The sequence below is a fragment of the Corvus brachyrhynchos genome, unplaced genomic scaffold, assembly GCF_000691975.1.
Source record: "Corvus brachyrhynchos isolate BGI_N302 unplaced genomic scaffold, ASM69197v1 scaffold17, whole genome shotgun sequence".
Classification (NCBI taxonomy): domain Eukaryota; kingdom Metazoa; phylum Chordata; class Aves; order Passeriformes; family Corvidae; genus Corvus; species Corvus brachyrhynchos.
In genome coordinates this window covers 7,165,411-7,182,915 of record NW_008240046.1, presented here as the reverse complement: position 1 = coordinate 7,182,915, position 17,505 = coordinate 7,165,411, and the positions used below count along the sequence as shown (strand labels likewise).

Sequence of the window (17,505 nt, the reverse complement as noted above, 5' to 3'; positions counted from 1 at the left end):
TTTAAAACACCGGTTACCATGGAGCAGTCCACTGAAAGCATCCTTATTTAAAATGTTTGCTTTTGCATCCTTCAAAAAAAGCCCCGAGAAGAGACATGTCCTTGGATTATTACATGATTTATGTTTGTACAAAAACATCTGACTGGATTTGGGGAATTCAGACTGAGATGCAAACAGCCAGCAGTTGGCTGTGATCTTTTGCAGTGTTTTACTTTAAAAAGGTGTGGTCTTCTGATATCGCCTGCCACAAAACTCCGCGGGGGGCATTTTTTTCCCCCCTTGTCAGACAGCTACACCCTTCTGTGATGCAGTTTAGCTCGTAACCCATCTGCTTGTGGGCAGTGATGTAAACATACCAGCTGCCTCTGAAGAACCACTCTGAATCCTGCAGGAGGCAGGTCTCTTCCCCGAGCATCGCTCTCCTCTGCAGCATAAGTCACTGTCTCGCCAACCACACTGTGCTGTCCCTAAACCCTCACATCTACCCATCCGAGAGTCAGATCAAGTAATCCTCTTACAGGTCAATGATTTTTGCAGTGTAGCTTCGTTTAAGGGATTTAAGCTTGATTCATAATGTGCTACCATTGCGTTGAAATGGAAAGGCTTGCTTAGAAGGGGTTTGGCTGGCACGAAAGCTTCTCATTGTGTGTCCCACCAGAGAGACGGTGGGAAGGAGGAAACCTAGCAGCAGTGCCAGCACTGCACTGGAAATGAAGGCTCTCCTGTTACTGGTCCTACCTTGGCTAAGTCCTGCAAACTACATAGACAATGTGGGCAACCTGCACTTCTTGTACTCCGAGCTGTGAGTACGCACAGTCGCGCCAGCGTCGTGCTCTCTGTCTGTCTGTCTCACCCGAGTGGCGGGAAGGGGCTCACCATGAGCGTTTTGGGGGGTCTGTCTGCCTGTGTGTCTGTGCCTGTGCATACGTGCGAAGAAAATCCTGCAACGTCTTGCCAACAGCTTCACACCGTGCTGCTTCCCATCCGGAGGGCTAATAATAGCAGTACATCCCCAGTGCTTTCTGTTTTGGAAGCAGCTGAGATGTACTGAGTGAAGCTGCTTTTTTCCTTATCAACTTGTTTTTCTGTGCCAATGCTTTAGGTGTTTGTTGGTTTGGGTTTTTTTCCATTTCTGAATCTGTGTTTTTCCTTTATTTCCTGTAAATAGCCTTGTGGGGAGCTAGGTATAGGGGAGGGCATCAGGAAAGACACCCCCAGTAGAGCACTCTCTGTGTGTACATGCATAATGTTCTGTGTGTAAAGCTGCATGCCTGTAGCAAAACGCTGAGAAGCCTTTCACCAGAAATAATTCACTTGAGACAGAAGAGAATTTTCCCGTATTTCTCTTTTTGCCCACAGCAGAATGTTATTTTCTCTGTAAAGCAAATATAACTGTAGCAATCCATCCATATATCTTCATGTTTTTAAAAAATCCACCTCGAACAACCCCACAGCTGATCTTTCCAACCCATAAAACAAATATTCTATGGTGTCCTCTGTGAATGTTACTACATTAATTTGTGCTTGAATGTTATTGCACTAGTTAGTGGAGCTTTTATGACTAGAAATAGATATTTGTTTCAGTATGTTTTCATTAATTATGTGTTGTTTGTATTTTAACAAATTGTAAACTTTCAAGATCTTCACTGAGATCATGAATGAAATGTCTAATTCTCTCAAAAATGAAAAATTACTGTATTATGCCTACAGTGAGAATGTTTTAGTAACAGTTGTGATTAGTACCAAAGAGACTAATTTTCAAATGATTTTGTCCCTACTGTCAGACAAAAATAGCACTGTTTTGCAGAAACACAAAGTCCCCTTTTGAAATTCTTGTGTGATGTGCATGGCAACTATTAATAATTTAGTCACATTGCATACAACAGCTTAGGGTTTCTGTATGCTGTAGGTGTTTTTAAACATTTAACAAATCTAGTGTTGAGGGTTGCAGCTATGTCCTCATTTTAATTAATTTTGTTTAAGAATGGCATTTTGTTTAAGAATGTTAATTTAAAAAAAACAAACACCACCAAAAAACAGTTAAGCCAAGCAGGCTAAAGGGCAATCAAGCTCAAAACAGGGCAGATGAACATTTATAATGGAAACAATGGCATCTGGGACATCTAGTTTCCAGGAAAACAAACCAATGAGATTAATCAGAGCACAGGCAGATGTAGCCTACTTGCTTTTCTTGGGGAATTCAGGTTCACTGATTCTCCCAGGATAAAGGGCTCTGATGTACGGTAGCTATTCATTTCTTATTTATTTAGCCTTCTAACCCACAGAGATGTTAGTCGTGCTGCATGTCAGCAGTTGTTATTAATGGACTGGGTGTGGACTGGGGCTCAGACGTGCATCTTCAGCTGTCAACAATGGGAGGTGCACGTCCCCTCTCCAGTGCCCAGCCCTGGATGCTATCTGGCATCCTGCTGCCAGGAGCCAGTGCTCAGGACCTCCCACACCACTCCATCTCTGGCCAGGGCAACAGAAAGTGGGATTTATTGGGGGCTGACTCACAAAAGCATGCCAGGCAGTTTGACCTCCTTTCAGGAATTTCTCCTTCTCCTCCACGTGTACGTAGTGCCTCTGGCTGCTGCTGGATGCTGCACAAGGCATTGATATACTAATCTGTGGGATGGATTCATGGTCTTTTCTAATAACAGCAGTTGAAAGAAAAAGAGAAATACAGTTTTTAGTCCTGTTTAACCAGTTTATACACGTTATGATCTACAGGTTGCTACTTCAGTTTCTTGGGCACTTGGGATGTTTTTAATGCAAAGTTTTGTGAGTGGAACAGCATAGCCATTGGTGTCCAGGACAGCCTGACACCCAGGGGCACAGGTTAACTGCCACAGAACTTTTGTACCCCAAACAAGCAGCTTTGTAAATCTTTCCCCACAGCCAACTGAAGAGTTCCTGCTGTGTGTAGTGTGTCTGATGGCTTGCACCATGGCTTGAAACTAGACCATAGTAGGCAGAAAGCATTTTTTTCATTATCACACTGTCTTTGGTTGCTGGCCAGTACAAATACTGGTCTCAGTCAGGACTCATTATTTTCTTGGCTGTCAGCCACCAGAGATAGCAATTGAGGAGAGAGAGGGGGATGATGGGTTTGCTAGACACAAGGAAAGAGCTGGAGGACAGTGGGGGATGCAGTTACCATCACTGGTGCTGGCACAAGAGGAAGAATAAGAGTGCTGGGATTCACACTGTCCTTTCTCACACACAATCCATCTCTTCCCTTCTACTCTGTTCAAAGGTTATGTTATTTGTATTGCATTGTTGAGGTTTGCTTTAGTTCCAGGGCATTTTTGTTCCTAAATGTGGAACGGGCAGCTTGGGGAATAGGGATTACAGTATAGCACAAAACCCATCTGGAGAGGCAGGCCCTGGAATCCAGCTAAGAAATAAAGAGATTTTAGGAGATTTGAAGAGGAGAAATGAAGTTGGGGAAAGGCTGTGCCAGACCCTTTTCACTTCAGCTGGGTGCCATGCAGGTAGGAAACAGATGTGTGTGGATGTGCTGTAGTGGCGCTTTACAGGATGGATGTTGGGTGCCACTATTTTTAGTTTTCTATTAGCAGTTTGATAATTACAGGTATTCCCAGGAAGCAAATGCATGTCCCCTGATGTTGTCCCCTGCACTAAAACCACTTCCCTGGCCACTGTCTCTTGTCCTTCCCTTAGCAAAGATCTCGACACAGATGTTGTTCCTGTCCTTGCTCTTTGCCAAATCATGAAGAGCAGCGCATGGCAAACCAGGGTTCTCCCTCTTGAGAAGCCTGTGGAAACATCTGACAGAAGAATAAGAAAAACCTGTGAGGTCTACCTTGAGGAATCTCTGGGAGATGGTGGGATGTAGCCCCACCAGCCCAATGTCTCTCACCTTTGTAAGGGTCTCCATGGGTGTTGAGGAGACCCTACCCCAGGGTCCATGCCTTCTGCTTTATATCTCCATAAAGACTCTTTGAAAGGCATCTGCTTTCTTTCTTATTTAATGTATCTTCAGAAAGGAAATACTTGCTCCAGCATTCTTTTGAGTTGGGCTGTGTTATTGTCTCCGGTTAAAAACAAGGTATGTGGATGGAGAGTCAGCCTGTGGCCATTGTAGGAGGCTTTCCTGAGTGAGAGGACCTGGTGGCAGTGCTCACACCATTGCTACCCCTCTCACTTCATAGGAGGAACTGTGCAGCAGGGTATTTCTCAATAGCAGGATTTTCTGCACCTTTAGCTCAAAGAGCCACTTAGAAATAAAATTGAGGGGAAGGAGGTTGCAAGACTAGACTAGGTTGCAAGACTCACCTTGTCTCCCTAAGGACATCAATCACGTGGGGTGGTTTTCAACCTAATCCCAATTCAGCACGTGGCCATGCTGACCAAGCAAGTGCCCAGAATGGTGCTGGGCATCGCGTGTGCTCAGCACAGGTCGAGCACTGGGGAGTCCTTGGCAGCCACTCCTTCCTGGCCTTAGTCCCTGCTGGTAATACATCAGCTAGATCTACCCCACTAATCTGAATCAAGCCATTGGTTTTTAAAATCGATTGTTTGTTAGATGGAAATGCACAACTTACTCTCACCTGTGAAAAAAAGTACTTATTTTTTTTCTTACCCCTCTTGAATTTTACATGGAACAGTCAAAGAAATCTCACCAAATTAACTGAATCAAGTTTCCCCACATAACTTTTATAAGATAACTACTCTCAAAACAGCACTTTGGGCTGGAATAACCAGTAAAATTTAGTTTCTCTGTTTATTCAATTTAAAAAGAAGAAATGCAAGTGCCAGCTGTCTTCTAGTGCCCTTGAGCACATCTTTTTTATGGTAAAAACAATGAGGTGCACTCTCCCAGCCCCCTTACAGCACTGAGCTTAACTGTGCAGCCAACTTCTTTAATTTCTGTTCAACTCAGTGGGGAAACTTGTGTCTGGCTTCAAGTCTGTTCTTGTGAAATTAGCCACACAAAGGCTGGGGAGCACAGGACATGCATTACTCATGACCAAATTTATAAGCCTGAAGCTCCTTTTGGACTCCTGTGTTAGTCCACTGCAAAAGCCACATGTTAGTCTCCTTACGCTGTGCAAAGCTGTGTTTATAGAAATCGGTGTCAAAGCTAAACTGTGAGATTAATGAAAGCTGAAAGTGCTGGAAAGCAAGACTTGAATGGAAATATTCTTGAATGAAAATATAAATGAAATTCTTAGGATATCTGCATTAAATAGCAAGGACATAGCACACTGAGATAAAATTCAGAGGGACTTTCCCAGGATGTTAGAATTGGATGTTTCTCAGAAAGCAGAACTGAGGTGAATCAAAACACAAAAGCAGGAGTGTGTCAAGGGCTACTGTTAGCTTCACCCCAATGCTACAGCTTCACAAAGGGGCCATCATGGAGTTAGTTTTCCTTCAGAATTCTGAGCTCTCTCCCAAAATCTTCACCCCAATGCTACAGCTTCACAAAGGGGCCAAACATGGAGTTAGTTTTCCTTCAGACTTCTGAGCTCTCTCTCAAAATCTCCAGCAAAGACCTACTAGTGTCCCTTTCTCAGCCTAGTCCCTCACTAATGTTTGTCTGACCCCACTCCACCAGCCCTCTCACTTGCCCTCCTACTTCTGCCCTCTGCTTTATACCTCTTCTGGTCCTTCCCTTTGTTTATTCCCCTCCTCTCTCATGCCTTGGTCCTGCCTCTATTGTGCTCCTTTGTATTTCCAGCCTTTACATTTGCACAAGAAAGTTTGAAATTTTTGTACAAATAAGGCATGAAAGCCAAAAGTAGAATCTCATGTAGGTGAACTGCTAATATGCTGTATTACTGTTAAAAGTACAGGAGGAGTTGTAGTGTAAACTCTTAGTATTTAAGTGCCCAAATTAAATTTTCTAAGTATATTGTGTTGTATTCAAGAGTGTTTTATGTTAGCTTAGGAGTGCAGCAGAAAGTAGTCATTTAATTGACTGCAAATGTCTGGGTCTGGTCACTGTTTAACCAAAGATTAATTGCACTCCTCAGCAGCATGGTGGGGTCAGGGTCTCTTCCCCACCTTCTGGCACCCTCTCCCAGAGATGGTACCTTTTTCCACCAGCACATCCCTCCTGGTTTCTCAGCATAGGTTGGAGAGTGCTGAGTTTTAGTGGTATGATTGTTACTGGTTAGCAATTTTTTCCCCAGTGCTGTGATTCTAGGTGCAGAAATAAATTTGTCTGGGATAGCTCCAGAAACCAGAAACCCGATGAGGGCATAAAGAATTTGTTGGTTCTGCCTGAGAATTTTGTGTGTAAGGAAAGTTGGCATTTCAGTTATAGATTGAGAAAGATCCTGCTTCATTTCCTTCTATGCATGCAAGAAAGTTACCTTTACTCCATTCACAGCTACCTACAGACTTGAGATCAGAATTAGACCTTTTATTCTTCTGGATTGTTTTCTCAAGGCTCCTCACACCTTTGGAAAAGGCTGACATTGGCCACTGTCAATCTCAACAAATACATTTTGTTGCCAAAAGTAAAACCTGAGCCAGCCAAAAAAAACCAAACCCTGCCAAGATGGAAAGGCAATGCAACAATTATGGTCGGCAGAAATGTTTCTCTTCATGAATGACTTATGTCTCAGTTATGTTTGGTTTTTCTGTAAGCTGCTCAGAAGAAAGGTGCTTACATGCCTGGCCCATGTAACAGGAGCACAGAAAGGTCAAACCTCTACCTCACTTGGAGGCTCCTTCACAACAGGCAATCCACTTTGGAATGGGGACCAAAGAGGGCAAAGAACTGAAGGTCTGGTGGGGTAGGAGGAAGTAATGAGGTGATGAGAGTTGCAGGAATAGGAGGTCGACGATTACTCAAAAGCAGCAGACTCTTGTTTCTTGTCTGACATTAAGCCACACAGGCCGTATGTTGCAAGTTTGGCCAACCTCTGCATCTCTCTGACAATTAACCTAGTTTAACACTGGCACTGGCAGCATGACAAGGATACTTTTCCTTGAGCTATTTCTCTGACAAATCTGCCAGAACTGGGCTGTCCTGCAACGTGAGGATAAGCACTGCTCTTGCAGAGCTCTTATGCCTGTCATAGCTTAAATCCTGCTCTGAATACTGGTACTGAGATCATCCATAATGCAGCTTGTTAAACTGTAGGCAAGCAGACTAGTAGGTCTGAGGGTCTTCTTGGATATTTTTAAAACTCTTGACCTTTTGGGGGAATCTGCCTTCAAGGTCCCCAGTCCACAGAGTAGCCAATTGCATTTCAACTACCTTCTCCATGATAAGAGCTATTGTTCAGGTACTAGAACTGATTCTCTGCCCCTTGGCATGTGACAGCATGTCCAAACTGCCTCTCTGAGCCATGCAGTAACTGGGTGCACAAGGATGCCAACAAGCACAGGACACAAAACCAGAGGTTTTATAGTAACATCACTGGCAATGTTGGACTAATAAGAGCCTGTGTGGCAGCATGCATGTGACTGCTTGGGGCTTCCTGTCTCAAAAGGAGGGTCCAGGTTGGTCCCTCTGTGTTGAACAGGTACCTCAGTGGAGGTATCTGTTAGTCAGTGACATGTCACATGTCATGACTTAACCCCCACTATCACCAAAGAATTCCTGGCTTGGATCTGAACTCTGTTTTGGGATTAAGAAAGTGAACTTTTTTGTAACATCTTGGAAAGCTGAATGAACCCCTTGGCCTCAGCCAAGTTGCAGCTGGTGAAGACTGCATTTCACCAGTGAATCCTTGGGCTCTGCCTAGAACATACTTTATCTATTCATTTAATGTATTAATCAACAACAGATTCTGAATACTGAGCAACTCAAGTTCAGCAGCAGCCCAGTGAAATGGCTGGAGATTTCAACAGATGCTGTGCAACTATTGCACAAAGAACAAAATTCTGTAAAGCATCCGTAACTTTTACATGTTGTGCAATATATCCTCCCCATATGAAAGAAAGTAAGCTGACTGTAACAGTGGGCAAGTCAAGTCATATTTTCAGGAAGTTTCTTTCTCATTTTGGTTGGATTTCTGCTGGCAGCATCCTCAAATTTTATTGATAAAGCCTTGTTCTCCTCAGCAGTGCAGGCAGACAACCAGATTTTTAACAATGACACATCACCATTGGCTGTATCTGCTCTCATTCTCTCTTTTTATCAAGACATTGGGCTGAGTATAGAGGATACCTGGGAGAGGCATAAGAAATCACCATTGATTCCTCTGTTTTAATGGAGATGTCTTGCTCCATAACACTGCTGTGACACATGGTAGAAGCAGGCTAAGACAAGATACTTGCAGTTGCTGGAGCCATCTTAATTTTTATTTGCTCTTTTACTAACTCAATGCATATTATTTACCTGAATAATGTAAAATAAGTGAATAAAATGCCTTTAGAGCTATAAATTTCAACTACAAAATTCAATCATTAGTGTATTATTTTGTAACTTGTTTTTTTCTCCTCAGCTGTCTTGAAATCATGTTGGCAGGAAGTAAGTATTTTAGCTCAGCAAGTCATTTCATGTGCATGTATTGGGAAGCTTACACCTCGCTCTATATTACGCATTGCAGGCCCATCATTCACTAGACAGCGTGTAATATATTTTTAATGTAGAATTTCAATAATTTAGCAGCCTCTTAAATAGAAGACAAGGGAAGTCGTCTCCAAGGATTGTATTCTCCTTTCTCCTCTGCAGAACTTAGTGAATGGATAAGATTAGTAGACGCATGGCCTGGGGTTTTTTGTATTTTATTAGAAACAGACTAATAATTTTGAAAGCATAATTCAGGTATTTTCTTTTCTCCTCCCATATGTGATAAATACTAGTGTTACATGTTATTTTTAACATCCACTTAGCACTGGTGATATTCCACTGGTTTTAACTTTCCTTCCCATGTAAAAGGAAGAGTGGAATGATTTTATAGAAACACCCACAGAGACCTCTTCACTTGTGGATTTTATAATTCAACAGTATGAAAGGCCAGAAAACATCCCTTGTGGAGCAGGCTTGTATGGAGAGGAGATGGGCATGATTAACCAAATCTGTCCTGTGATCCATGGGACATCACTGGAAGCAGAGAATGTGCTGTGCTGCTGCTGTTATATGAGGATGTGTAGGGCGATATGGATGAGCAAGGCTGTTTCGCTCGATATGTATGAACGTCTCCTGCCAAGAGACTAAATTATAGTCAGAAATAAGTGCTCTGTATGAAAAGCACATGTTGAAGCTCAGCCCTTTGCCAGGCAGGTTTTGCAGTGGGAGCAGAAATCCCAGGAGTTGGTTGTGGCTTGCCCTTGTCAGCTCCCAAAGAAGGATCACCTCTGGTTCTGATTTAAACAGTTGGCACATCTCTCCTTCAAGCATTACTACCTGGTTTGTTTTTACAGCAGGAAGATGACACTGCTGGAGAAAGGATGAACGAGATTCTTTTTCAAATGCAGTGTGTATGTACTGGTAATTCTTTTTTTTGTTCTTGGCACTGCTGTGCCTGTGGTTGTCATTGGGATCTGTTGAGGGAATGAGCAGAATTGAGAGTGCCAGTTGCTGTTACTTTGCTCCAACCCAGACTGTGATGGAAATATTGATACTAATAATAGTAGTAAATCAGTTAGCTATGCTGAGGAGGTTCTGCTGTGGATGCCCAGTGGTATATACTGCAACCCATGCTATCCTTGTGCCTCCCTGCTGCAGCATTGCCCCTGCCATAAAATTGGTGGAATCTTGCTCATCCCACACAGCCCCCAGAGCTGGGAACATGCTGTGTTCTCAACATCTGCTTTCCACCTGCATTGTGATGTCATGGGTCAAGGATATGGCCAAACATATGTACTTTCCTTGGTGCCATGTCTGTAAATTTCTCAGTGTCCATTTTTAAATGGCATTTAAATTTTGCATATCTTGATGAATATTAGTGGATCCAATGTGCACAGTTTCTAGCAAACGTGCTGCTTTCAGTTTCTTCCCTCAGAGGAGATTTAATTCCAGTACATTTCTGTCTTATTCTTCCAAGGCATGAATGTGATGAAATTGGACAGTAATTGTTGCTGCATTTCACTTTTTTTCTGCTCTTTCCCCAGTGGCCTAAGTATCTGTAAGTTTGAAGGCACTTAAAGTTATGGTCTTTGAGTTCAAAATAAATCAGAAGAGAACAGACCAAAACAGGACACAGTATCTAATAAGATATATTGTATACATATAAACTTACACTTAATACATTGAGCTGAGAAAGCAAACAAATGCAGTCCTGCAGATCTGCCTTTTTTATAATCTAGGCTTGAATAACAGTGAAATGACCCAAGTGAACAAAAGAAATTCATGAGGGGAGGCCAAGACTGAGTAACCCTCCTCTGGAGCTGATGAACTGTAATCCATACCAGATATTTTAAAAAAACATTTGCTCCTGTGCCACTTACCTCACAACAAAATGTTCTGTCCTGTCCTGTCCTCTCCTCTTCTCACCTTTCCTCGCCAGCAGGTGCTAAGTTACATCCTTCATATTTTTGCTAAGTCAGTATTTGCAGAGAGGTTAACAGTCTCTTTCTCAGAGAGAAAATGCATTTCACAGATTTGCTTTTTGTTAAGGGCTGCTAATTGTTGCTCAGATCTTCCTGTGCTTCATGTCTCTGTTTTTCAAATCTCCAGCAAACAGAGGTTGACAACCAACACAAAAAATACCATAGTGATTTTCTGCCCTGTGGTGCTTTACAACACCAAGAAAACTCACAGCTGACAGTATAAAGGGTTTAGCCTGTGATGAAAGAGCTTGATTTGTTTGCTTGTTGGGTAAAAATAACAGTTTGCTCTTAAATAGGTGCTTATCTTTTTGCAGCGTTACATAAACTCTCTGGATGCTACCTGCCAAGTAGAAATTGGGTGCTTCTGCCCTATTTATGTTTTAAGAAAAGATGCAGGTTTGAGTCTACAAATAGGTTCTTCTGTTGGTTCCCTTGGCAAGACCTGTAAAGTTCATTCAGTCTCTGTTATCACCAGTACCAGGCCGTGTTTTGGTTTCCTTAGCCATTTTCCACCTGACTGCTCCTTGCTACACTAAATCTTTGTCTTTTTCTTGCTTCCTCTCAATTCCTGTTTTCTTTACACCTCTTCTCTTGCCTCTTGCCTGTCCCACGCGTCTGCCCCACTAAGTTCTGCTATACCAAAGGATCAAGGTTATCAGGGAAGTGTGGCTTTGAACACTGAACAGCATGACAGCAACAGGTTTATTCTGTCCGGTAAAGGAGAACTGAACCGGTTTAAAAACATTAGGTACTCTTGGGTTGAACTGTGAATAGAGATCACCAACTGTAATTTCAAAACCACTTGAAGTTGGTAGGTTCAATCAATCCATTGATAAACTCTTCTGCTGGGGCTGTACAAGTCCAGTCCTCATTGTTGTAGTGGTGGCAAGACCCTGTCTGCATCCTTCTCTCATCTGTGTAATAGTGAAATAATCAGTGAAAGGACTATTCACTTGCGTGTCTTGTCTTGTTGAAGGAGAAAAAGAAGAAAAGAGAGAAACTGGCTGACTTGATCTGTCAAGGACCCTTGTGGTTGGCTCCAATGGTGCTGAACACACCAAGCCATGTGTCCTCTATTACCTTGCACTGTTGCAGCACTGCAAAACTCTGAGCTGATTGTGTTTCTTACTTTAAACTTATGGATTAATGTATAAGTAATGTATTGTGAATTTAAGCTGTAGAACTTAATTCCAGCAAAATATGTGGAGCTGAAGGCTAAAAGCAAGGAAATCCTTATGGGTTGACCAGACTTGCTAAGACTCCCTTTATACTACTTTCACTTCAGCAGTCTTGGTGAATTATAAACATTTATCTGTTAGACTAAACATAGGTTAAGTCAGGCCATGGAAATAGCTCTGTTGAAGAGCTGACATCTAATCAGAGTTTTATCAACTGATCCTCTGCCTGTTTAAATTACCATCTGGACTGAAATTCTTAAAGGAATTGCAAACTGTCCTATGAAACCCACTACAAATGGTGAGAATAAAACAAGCCAAAAAAAAAAATAGGGGTCATAAGTTCTTTCCCTGTATAATTCAATTCCTCTTGCTTAGTTGATTTGTTTAGTTCAAGAACCTTGTTGTAGTTGCTCTCTGCTGCTATTCCAGTACCCAGACAGAGGATGCTATGGAAGAAGTTATGAAAACAGCCATATCAACATACTCGATTTTTTTTTTTCACTTAACTTAGTTCTATACAGTTATTATTCCATTGACTCCAACAAATTACTCTCTTGAATTTAATTTGAATGAACTTAGAAGAAAACAAGGTTTTGCATGCATGGGAGAGCTTCTGTTTTTCACACCTACAGAGAGGAGAGATAGAATAGCAGAGATCCAAAAAAAAATTTTTGAGAAAGGATGTCTAACCACACTACTTCACACCACGCAGTTTTTAGCAGAAACCGCAATTTTAAAATACAGAACATCCCTTGAGGGCATGTGGGTGAATGAGTTGAAACAATATGAATAAAATGTCATGGACTCCAGCTTCTGCAATCTTTGTGACAACCTTTCCCTCCCTCAAAAAATACATACGCCTGTGTGGGAGCTTTGTAAAACCTCAGACTGCACTTTTCCTGTCCCTTGTGACAATGGTAGTTTTATGACAGCAGACCTTAAAAAACAGTGACTTTTCTCATGCTTTTTTTTTTTGGTGAAATTTATCTCCCTGCATTGGCAAACACAAATTCCATTACTTTAACACTGACCAGAAAGTCCCTTTGGAGCAGCATGTTTTCAGGAGAGTAACAGGACTCGTGATAAAACAGCGGCCCATTGCTGAATGGTCAGATCAGCTGCTGAAGGGCCAGGGTGTGGAAAGGTCCCTGTTTATCTCCAGCTCTGAAACTTGTACGCCATTGTAAGGCCCATGCATGCCGCCACAGAAGGCTTCAAGGGGTTTAGGGTGAACAGACTTGCTGCCTATCTTATAAATTACTGAAGAAGCTGTACTGCATAGCTATAGGCTGAGCATTCATCCTGGTCCCCTCTCACCACCTCTCATTGACCACAGTGATGGGGATGAAGTAGGAATCACTTTGACATATCCATTTCACCTCAGTGTGCCAGGCATAAGGAAGCAGAGGGTTCAGGTTTGGTGGGGTGTTTTTTCTGTTGACTGAAGGGAAAGTCTGGGCTTTTGATTTTTTCATTCAAAATCTTCTGTGTGATTTTTTTCCTCATCTCCTGGCAGTGCCTGAGAGTAAGGTAAGTCTGGCACCATATGCCACGCCTTCCTCTGTCCCCATGGTCCTTCCTGGGGAGGCCGTAGACACAAAGAAGGACAGGAGACAGCACATGTCTATCTGAAACCTACTTTGGCTTGCTGCATGGGCACACACTTACAGTACTTCAAAACAGCCTAGAGATAGTGTTTTGTCTCTGAAGGTGTGTGAATTCTTGCACAACCCAGGAACAAACAGAGTTTTGCTGTTTTCTGTGGGACAACTGGCCCTTCATGGACCAAGTGTCTTGCCAAGGGGGCAGACACAGGGAGAGAGGTAGAGTCATGGGTATGACCTGAAATCCTCCTGGGACATTCTGTAGATGTGGCTGTGACTGGGCAGGAGAGGGCTAACATAAGGCTATCTCAGCTGCAGCATCTGCACTAGGACATGACTGACTGTGCTCTCCTTTGTCAGAGAAAAACAGAGAAACTGGATGCTAAGTAATTTTATTATTTACATCTCTGTTTTTCAAGCAGTGTTTGCTATTTGGAAAGTTAGTCAGGCCTGGGCTTCCTGAGCAATGTTTTCAATAAAAGCTTATGACTGTGTGAAGCATTATTCTGGAATCACCTATTGTGCTTTCTGACGATGACAACTCCCTAGTCACCTTCTTTTTTCTCTCTCTGACATTTCCAAAAAGAACAGCTGTGCTGCTTATAGTCCCCTGTGCCAGGGAAGCAGTTGCTGAGGTTATCCTCCCCTCCCTTCTGGCTGCTTTGCAAAGAGTGCTTCTTCTAGGTCTTCTGAAATAGTTACATTGCAGCGAAATCGTCCTCACCCTTGCAAGGCATTGATGAGTTCTCAGGTCCAGGGCTGAGCACAGAAATTCAGGTGACTCATGATTCTGCATCTCTAGCAACGCATGGATGCAGTGATATATTTAGTAACACGTGGATGTTTGACATCCCGAACTCTTTTGTGCTTTTAGAAGGTAACTGGATGTTACTTTCGTTCCCCTCTCTCCTTTTTGCTTGAGGTGCTGAGGGAAAAAAAGTGCTGTTCCTACAGTTAGGGCTTTGTGGCAATGCTTTAATTCTTACTGCTTTTTGTGCTATGGTAGTTTAAAGAGCCAAATCCTGTGTTGTGGGAGACATTGAACAAAAAAACCATGGTAGGCAATAAGGACTCTTCATTACATATTAAACAAAGCAAACCTAGTAACTCATTTTCAAGATGTGGCACAATGAGGGGTAGACCTTGTCTCTCAAAGAGACCCAGGGCTTGAACAATGAGATATCTCATGACCAGAAGAATGGGCAGGGAAGAAAGGGCAGGAATTATCCCAAAAAGGTGGTTTGAACACACAGGGAAGTTAATCCATTATAAAGTTGGTTGTGAAGTGACAATACTGTTCGTATTCTAGGATAGCTTCTCTGGTGAATACTCTTACTCTGAAACAGGGATGTCTCCAGGGAAGCTATTCTCAGATGTGTTGCCTACACATATAATATACATAGTGTGCCTGAGGTATCATTCCACAACCACTACAGTAATCACGTACTTCCCTGTTGCAGACAACCCCTAGGAAGCAGCACCACCTCTGTAAACTGAATGTGGTTAACCTTTACAGAATACTTTGTGCTCAATTTTGGAAGGTCATCTTAATGCCAGTATTTAAGTACTCAGAAAACCCTGCAACATGATGCTGTAGCATCTTCAATTAGCTTTTAAAGAAAAAGAAATTATATGCCATGAGGGTGTTCTGTTTACAATCACTAATTGTTAGATATTTATTCCCCTTTCTTCTTCCTCCTTTCTGTGTTGCACTCTTTTAAACTCAGCCAGTGCTGAGTAACTGGCTTTGCCCTTCAGGAAGCAAACTTGTTTTAGGGCAGTTAAGGAAATTCCTCAGAAGCTGAAGATAGGTAAACTGCCAACCACTGGTCCAAGACGTGAAAAATTACTACAACAGAAACCCATGTCTCAGTTTCTAATATAAATATTTAAATGCACTACAAATTTTGTTTAGTCTGTCTACCTTTTTTTTGTTTTAATCTTCAGTGTCATGTCAGGCTGAGGTGGATATTTTGGAACCATTGGGAAATTTCTCATTGTATCTATTAGATTACTTCTGTTATATGGCTTGTCAAGCCATCTGCATTGACAGCGTGCTGTGGTTATATTTACGTGAAGCAAGTAGGATTTGTTTTATCTATGTCTCAGTCAGGGCTGCAAACATGTCCAATGCCCCCAGCATGCTGCTGTCCACTGGACACTAGTATATATGTCCAGCTGGAGATCCTGTTTTTTGATGATGGTTTGGGTCACCTTCAGTAATGCCTTTGATGTGAAAATTATCAGATGATGAGGCATGGCATGGCATGGCATGAGCATGCTGCTGGAAGTTAGATTGCCAGCTGCCTTCTGAAGGACCAGGGTCATCTCAGTTTGAAGAAGACAGATGTAATTATCCCCATCTCAGAGCTGATAATGAAATGACATCATTTCCAATGCCACCTTGGTTTTCCTTCAGGGAGTCCATCATTACTGCTAACAAGACCCAAGTCTACTTAAATTGTGATGTTAACAAAATCACAGCCTGGGCTGGAACAGCCTCAGGCACAGAGGCTGTCTGAGTCACCCAGATGCCACAAACTGTCACAGAGAATCCACAGTTTGGATTCATTTCAGGACAGGCTGTCGCACAGCAGCCCCGACCCATTTTGTGGGAGCAGCAAGGTCAGGCAGGATGTTCCTTCTCCTAGAACAACAAGAGCAGGCCACTGTATTGTATTATCCAGGGAAATATAATTGTAGCTCATGCTCAAGGTTCAGTACTCTAAACCTGCTGCTCAGGTTTTCCCACCATGTTCTAGGTGCCCAGCTGTACACATGATGTTTATATTTTAAAATTGAAAGCAAGACCAGTCATTAGAGCTTGGATATTGAATTTTCCAAGGCTGCAGTGTTGTAAAAGGGAAAGGAAACTGCACCTTCCTAAAGAACATTTTGTATTTTTTTATTCTGTTTCCAGTGTTTTAGTTGGATGAATACAAAAGTCAATGTGTTTTGTAACAGGACAGTATGAAATGACTGCCTCTTATCCTGAAGGGGTTTTTCTAAAAATTGAATAATTAAAGAAAAAAAAAAAAAACCAGAACCAGAGAGAAAACATCCAGTATCTGAAGTATCTGAAGGGGGCTGACAGGGAAGCCAGAGAGAGACTCTGTCAGGGACTCTAGTGATAGGACAGGGAATAATGGGTACAAATTGAAAGAAGGAAAACTTAGGTTAGATATAAGGAAGGAATTCTTTACTGTGAGGATGGTGAGACACTGGAATGGCTTGCCCAGGGAGGTTGTGGATGCCCCAAGCCTGACAGTGTTCAAGGACAGGTTGGAGAAGGCCTTGAGCAACCTGGTCTAGTGAAAGGTGTCCCTGTCCATGGAAGGGGGTTGGGCCTAGGTGGTCTTTTATGTTCATTCTAACCTAAACCATTTCATGATCTCTTATTTATACAAAGCAAAAATAGCATGAAATCTGAGAGAATAGAAATGACTAAGAAAACCTAAAGAAACCTTACATCTGTAAGCTAAGGAATATGAAGGAACAACAACCTGACAAAAATTTGTTTAAAGGAAGGTACAGAGCAAAACTTGCTTTCTCCTCCTACTTTTTTTCACAGTGAGTGCAATCGTTCACTGGAACAATATCCCCAGGGATATAGTAGAGTTCCCATTACTTAAGGTTTTCAAGATGCTTAAGGTTAATCATTTTAGATAAAATTTTTAGCACTTAAGGTTTTGGAGAGGATGCTAGATAATCTCATCTAGGCTTCCTCTCCCGTGAAAGGTTGGATGACAAGATGTGTTGGGGTCCCTTCCAGCCTCGGCTCTTCTATGATTTTATGATACTTTTCTTTGTCAGGGACAACACATTTTGTGTTGTTCGCAGTATGGTACCCACTTATGAAGGCATCTTTTGTACTTATGGGGTTTCAAGGTTGAATTCCTGCTTGCACCCTAATTTGTGTGTTTTATTTCTTGATTCACCAGTTATATCCTGGTAAACTAAGAAAACAATACACAATTTTACAGAGAGATTCTCAACCTGTATCTGAAGCCTCTAAGGCCAATTCTTCAGCTTCAGACTGAAGATGGGCTTGTGTGCATAGATGGCCAGGCTTTCCCCAAGATACTGGCTGGACTAAGAGTGCCTTTTCTTGTGAACCTCTCCCAAATTCAACTGAAAAGCCACAGCAGGCTCTGAAGCAGGACTCAGTTTCTGCCTTCCTAGGTGCCAATTTTTCATTTGGACGCCGCATTGTGTCCCTCTTGCTTAATTCACCTCTCTGA

The 17,505-nt window shown here is 42.3% G+C and overlaps 1 protein-coding gene across 9 annotated transcripts in view; it reads left to right on the top strand.

Annotated features, from left to right (window-relative positions):
* The window catches only part of LNX1 (ligand of numb-protein X 1), a 122,481-nt gene that overhangs the window by 59,299 nt on the left and 45,677 nt on the right, over positions 1 to 17,505 (top strand). Inside the window, exon 1 of one of the 9 annotated variants that reach the window (XM_017744395.1) lies at positions 339 to 802. The exons of 6 other annotated variants lie outside the window; for them this stretch is intronic. In XM_017744395.1, the coding sequence (XP_017599884.1) occupies positions 711 to 802 (92 nt within the window). In that variant the 5' untranslated portion in view covers positions 339 to 710. Of the gene's footprint in view, positions 1 to 338; positions 803 to 17,505 lie in introns of those variants that run through there. 2 more of the 9 variants (XM_008641422.2, XM_017744400.1) reach the window with 2 other exon arrangements.